Source organism: Tupaia chinensis, unplaced genomic scaffold (assembly GCF_000334495.1).
Source record: "Tupaia chinensis unplaced genomic scaffold, TupChi_1.0 Scaffold000280_1, whole genome shotgun sequence".
Taxonomy (NCBI): domain Eukaryota; kingdom Metazoa; phylum Chordata; class Mammalia; order Scandentia; family Tupaiidae; genus Tupaia; species Tupaia belangeri.
The window spans coordinates 755,740-761,793 of record NW_006159763.1 but is presented as its reverse complement, the minus strand read 5'-3'; the positions used below and the strand labels follow the sequence as shown (position 1 = coordinate 761,793).

Genomic DNA, 6,054 nt, shown 5'->3' with positions numbered 1-6,054 from the left:
TCCAAGGGCAGCACCGACGCCCCCGTCCGCAGCTGGGACATGCTGAGTGGGGAGCAGCTACGGGTGTTCCGGGAGCACCAGGGCTCTGTCATCTGTCTGGAGGTGAGACTTGCCACCCCTGCCCCATGCTTCGGCCAGCCTGGTGCGTGCCGAGCCGCCAGGCCGGGCTTACACAGCAGACTGGTGGGCTCACGGCTCAGGGGCCAGAAGCCAGAGTCGCAGATGTGGGCTGGTTCACCCAGGCCGCTCCTTGGGCTTCCCCAGGCTGTGTGAGTCTGGGCCCGACCTCTTACCGCACAGTTGTGCTGCGCGGGGCCCACCCCTTGGCTCCTTAGAGACCCTGCTCACCTCCTTAAAGACCCCATCTCCAAATGAGGTCCTACTCACGGGTGTAGGGGCTGAGGCACACTGAGCCTAACCCCAGCTTCCACACCCATGGGCCCGCACCCTCTGGCTAGGCCTGGGCCATCCGCCGGAGGACCAGTGGCTTCCTGGCTCTGTCCTACGGCCTGGAGTCAGAAGTGGCTCCTATGCTACCAGCGGCTTGAGAATCCGCCAAGTGCGTGCATGTGTGCTCAAGATCCCAAGAGGAGGACGGAGAAGACATTGCGGCGTGGCCACATCCACCCCAGGGTGATTTCTCCCTCTCTGCCTCTCTCTCCAATGAGCGCATGGGCCCTATAGCAAAAGATCTCTCTGAAGGTGCATAAGTAAAGTTCTGAAACACAGAAGTTAGGGTTAGAGACTGTCCACCTCGAGGCTGAGCTAGCAGACGACAGCTTCGTGGTCTTCAGGAACGCCACTGACTTTACTGTTTTCGGTTTTATTTATTTATTTATTTATTTATTTAGGAGAGGTTTTCGCTATAGGCCGCGTGCACTCACTGGAAAGAGGGACAGAGACAGAAAGCGAGAAATCACCCCCCAGGGGGGATGGCCATGCCACAGTCCCTTCTCCTCCATTCTCCTCTGGGGATCTTGGGCTCGCATGCATGTGTGCCCGGCGTGAGTTTAAGCCACCAGGACCGAGACTCGAACTGCGGTTGACTACATGTGAAGTGACCTAGCCATTACGCCAACTGCTGGTGCCAACTTTGCTATTGCTATTAAGAAGCCCATGGTGTGGGGCCAGCAGGTGGCATAGTGGTTATGTTGCTGGACTCCCACATGGCCAACAGCAGTTCAAGTCCCAGACCTGGTGGCTTGAAACTCACACTAGATGCCATGCACATGCGTGCCCAAGATCCCGAGAGGAGAACAGAGGAGGAGGGATTACGATGTGGCCATCCCCGCAGGGGGTGATTTGTCCCTCTCTGTCTCTCCAGAGAGTGTATGCACTCTATGGCAAAAATCTATAAAAAACAAACAAACAAACAAAAACAACCGGAAGCCCATGGTATGTGTGGCCGGTTGGTCCCTCCCCTCTGCAGTGTCTAGCAGGATCAGGGCCTTCCTGACTTAGGCCTTGGCCAGGCCAGGCTGGTGCCCACACCGGAGCTCACTGCATGGGAGCACCCCCACTCAGCGAGACACAGGGAAGAGGGGTAGGCTCCGGGATTCAGGGGCTTACCCTGGCTCCTCTGGGGAGCCAGGTCAGGAGGCCCTGCACTGGGTTCTGGGGTAACGGGCAGCACTGGGGCCCCAGGACTAGCGGAGCAGGGGCAAGCCCTGGAGGGTTGGGGCCTTATCAGAAGTGGCTCCTATGCTACCAGCGGCTTGAGAATCCGCCAAGTGCGTGCATGTGTGCTCAAGATCCCAAGAGGAGGACGGAGAAGACATTGCGGCGTGGCCACATCCACCCCAGGGTGATTTCTCCCTCTCTGCCTCTCTCTCCAATGAGCGCATGGGCCCTATAGCAAAAGATCTCTCTGAAGGTGCATAAGTAAAGTTCTGAAACACAGAAGTTAGGGTTAGAGACTGTCCACCTCGAGGCTGAGCTAGCAGACGACAGCTTCGTGGTCTTCAGGAACGCCACTGACTTTACTGTTTTCGGTTTTATTTATTTATTTATTTATTTATTTAGGAGAGGTTTTCGCTATAGGCCGCGTGCACTCACTGGAAAGAGGGACAGAGACAGAAAGCGAGAAATCACCCCCCAGGGGGGATGGCCATGCCACAGTCCCTTCTCCTCCATTCTCCTCTGGGGATCTTGGGCTCGCATGCATGTGTGCCCGGCGTGAGTTTAAGCCACCAGGACCGAGACTCGAACTGCGGTTGACTACATGTGAGTTCAGTGACATAGCCATTACGCCAACTGCTGGTGCCAACTTTGCTATTGCTATTAAGAAGCCCATGGTGTGGGGCCAGCAGGTGGCATAGTGGTTATGTTGCTGGACTCCCACATGGCCAACAGCAGTTCAAGTCCCAGACCTGGTGGCTTGAAACTCACACTAGATGCCATGCACATGCGTGCCCAAGATCCCGAGAGGAGAACAGAGGAGGAGGGATTACGATGTGGCCATCCCCGCAGGGGGTGATTTGTCCCTCTCTGTCTCTCCAGAGAGTGTATGCACTCTATGGCAAAAATCTATAAAAAACAAACAAACAAACAAAAACAACCGGAAGCCCATGGTATGTGTGGCCGGTTGGTCCCTCCCCTCTGCAGTGTCTAGCAGGATCAGGGCCTTCCTGACTTAGGCCTTGGCCAGGCCAGGCTGGTGCCCACACCGGAGCTCACTGCATGGGAGCACCCCCACTCAGCGAGACACAGGGAAGAGGGGTAGGCTCCGGGATTCAGGGGCTTACCCTGGCTCCTCTGGGGAGCCAGGTCAGGAGGCCCTGCACTGGGTTCTGGGGTAACGGGCAGCACTGGGGCCCCAGGACTAGCGGAGCAGGGGCAAGCCCTGGAGGGTTGGGGCCTTAAACCCCACTTTCCTATGCGTCGTCTGCCTGCTGGAGGCCTGCGATGGGGCAGGGGCCCAGTGGGGCCGCCGTCTGCTTTCTGTGCCCTCCTTGCCGTGTGCCGGCTGCACTTGCTGGGAGGCAGAACTTGGCCCTTGGGAGTCTCCATCTGGGTCTGAGAATTAAGTGGACCGAAACGGGCGACCAGAAGAGCGGATCTGCACGTGTGCCCACATGCCCGCCATTCAGGCAGCCTCCCAGGCCCCCTGGAGACCAGCGGGCATCAGGCCGCGAGCTCTCGGGAGCTGTCCAGGGCAGGAAGCACGCGCTCTTACACTGAGCCGGGAGGGCCGGGCACTGTCCAGCGGGCGGGCGTGGGGCGTCTGCCCGTGTGAGCCTCACGGCTGTGCGTTTGGTGGGTTGAGGTGTCCACTGTTCGCACCCAGAACTCTGGGCCCCTCCGCTCACTGATGAACGTGCAGGCTGCCCTTCCCAGAGGCCAGGAGGGGCGGGCCTTGCATGGCAGAGGAGCCCTTCCTGAGCCGGGGCACGTGTGCACGTCGGGGAGCTTCGCTCCCGGTGTTGAGGCTGGTCTGGTGCTGGTGTGGGGCTGTGCTTGGCCACCACACGTGGATGTCCTGCAGTGTTCCCTGTTGGCAAAAGCCCTGTCACAGCTGCTCACGTGAGCCTGCCAGGCCCTGAAGGCAGGCAGGCAGGGACCGCCATGGCATTTCAGGAGAGGTGGCAGGTGCTGAGTGCAGACCTGCCTGGCTTGGGCACCGTGAGCGCCTGTGGGTCGGTCCCCAGGACCGCCTCTGAAAGGAGGCTCAGAGAAGATAAGTGGCCCGCGGTCTCACAGCAGGGACGGAGGGGAGAGAAGGGGAGACAGGTTTGAACCCAGATCACACGTCTCTAGGACCCGTGCTGAGACTACCGTGTTGTGTAGGGAGCTGGCGGCCGAGCACGGCATTCAGAAGCAGGCTTGTGAGGGACTCTGGCCCCTATGCCGGGCTGCACGGGCCCTCTGACATCCCTTCTGCCCGCCCTGTTCTCTGCGTCTGTCCCACCTGCGCCTGGGCTGCCGTGGAGCTCGGGAGGTGGAGGCCCTCCCCAGGGACTTCACAGCAGAACCCAGGCCCAGTGCCAGGGGACGGGGAGGGTCTCAGAGCCTGGGCGCCCTGCAGGACTGGCCTTTGTGAGAAGGGCCTCTGGACCATCCCTCCTCCTCGGCCTGCTCCGGCCTCCCTGCTGCTCCCGAGGGCGTCCTATCAGGAGACTGGCCGCAGTGAGGGAGGCCTCAGCCCGCCAGGACAGCAGGCTCCAGCGCTTCCGGGGCTGTGGTGGCTCAGGGTCTGGACTCAGAAACCGCTGCTCCGTTGGCGTTGGACACAGTGGCCACAGGCCCCCGTGGTGAGGGCGGGGTGTCTGGGGGACCCTGGAACTCCTGTTCTCACCAGCCATGGCTGCTCCACGGGTTTTCTGGGGGTGAGGGCAGAGCACCATGGGGGCTGCATCGCTGGCCACTCCTTGGGGGCCTCGGGCTCTGGCGCCTGCCCACAGCCAGTCCCCTTGGTAGAGGCCAGGAGTCTCGGAGCACAGGTTGGCGAGGTGGTCACCTAGGCCTGGGGCTGGCTGGGACTGACGGTGGAGCAGTGGCAGGGTCAGGCTAAGGGCAGCGTGAGGAGGGCCTGGGACAGCCCGGGAGGCTCTGACCTTGCCCGTGGAGCCGAGTGTACATCGATGTGTGAGGCTCCCTGGGGAGGGAGGCAGGTGCCGGGGTCCTGGGGACAGGGTGGACATGGGTGTGCTGGCTGCAGGGGCAAGCAGCCAACCGTGCGCTGCGCAGGCCCAGAAGGGGCCACATGGCTGTCCTGCCGGTGCCTGTGGGTGGCAGGAGTCGTGCTCCTGGGTGGTGCAGACAGGGCTGGGAGTGCAGGAACGTTCCAGAACCCTGCTGGAGCTAATGGGGGCAGGCAGGCTTCACACGTGTCCCTGTCCTCGGGGAGAGGGTCTCCCAGCGAGGGCAGCTACATGCCTGGGGCTAACCGTAACCCCTGCAGGACTTCAGAGCGGAGCCCGAGTGAGGGCGGTGGCTCCCAGGGGCCACACTCATGATCTCACTGCCTCCCCAGTCTTAGTGACTGACCCAAGGCTGGATTGTGGCCAGTAGACAGGAACTGGGCAGTCAGGGCCCATCCCCTGGGCTCAGATAGGGAAATAGTGGGGGAAACGGAGGCAGCCATCGGAACGGAAGTGGCAAGGATACCAGGGTGTGGCGTGGAGGGCAGGCCGGGGTGCCAGTGGCCACCATGGCTGACACTGGGCCAGCTGAAGACCCTGATAACAGTGTATATTGTTGCTGTTATTTTACGAGCCATCTCCGGCTCTGGGTTCCGGTCCAGCTCGGGGTTCCCGGCTCGGCAGCTCACCAAGGGCTCTCCCCAGGGCCTGTACCCTGTCGTCCTGTGCTACCAAGCCAGGGGACTGCAGCTGAAGCCCCGCCGTGCTTGGCAGGCCGGGGCCTCTGTCCCTGACTTTGCTGAGACCAGAAAGGCCTCTGGCTCGCCACTGGCTGGTGCTTAGACTGGATCGTTTTAATGTCCCGCACCTCCTGGACAGCCACGCGTGTCCATCCTAGCGAGGGCTCTCCCTCCTCTCCTGGGACCTCTCCCTAACCCCAGCTCCACGGAGCAGCCTCAGCCGCTGGAGCCTGTCCCAGGGCCCTCGTCCCTCCCCAGCAGGTGCCAGCCCCAGGGGAGCGGGTCGGGGGAGGGAGCGCCTCCCAGGAACTGCAGGGAGGCCCGCTGGAGCCCACGCGCCCAGCCAGCCAGGTCTGCTGGGCCTTTCTACCCTGATGCAAAGCCTAGGCTGAAAGCCCCTCCCGGGGGCTTCTCTCAGCCCACAGCCGGAGCTGCTGTGCAGCTGCTGTCACCCCAGGGCTCCTCGAGGAAGGGTCCGGCAGCAGCTGCCTGGGGCAGACCAGATGCGGGACAGGAGCTTGGCCCAGGCAAAGCGACGTCGGACTGTGGTGGCCTCACGCAGAGGCAGATAGAAGGCCTGCGGGCAGGGCACTCAGCGATCCCACTCCACCCGAGGCCCGCACATCCTCCTTCCCATCAGAGCTGCCCTGCTGCGGGCCAGGGTGCCCACGGAGGGCTGACCGCCCGCTCCTCCCCGCAGCTCGTGAGCCGGCTGGTGTACTCAGGCAGCACCA

General features: G+C 62.0%; 1 protein-coding gene across 1 annotated transcript in view; it reads left to right on the top strand.

Moving 5' to 3' along the window:
* Positions 1-6,054, top strand: part of WDR86 (WD repeat domain 86) — a 25,909-nt gene that overhangs the window by 14,027 nt on the left and 5,828 nt on the right. The window contains exons 4-5 of the mRNA XM_027772540.1: positions 23-102; positions 6,021-6,052. Of these exons, the coding sequence (XP_027628341.1) occupies positions 23-102; positions 6,021-6,052 (112 nt within the window). The remainder of the gene's footprint in view (positions 1-22; positions 103-6,020; positions 6,053-6,054) is intronic.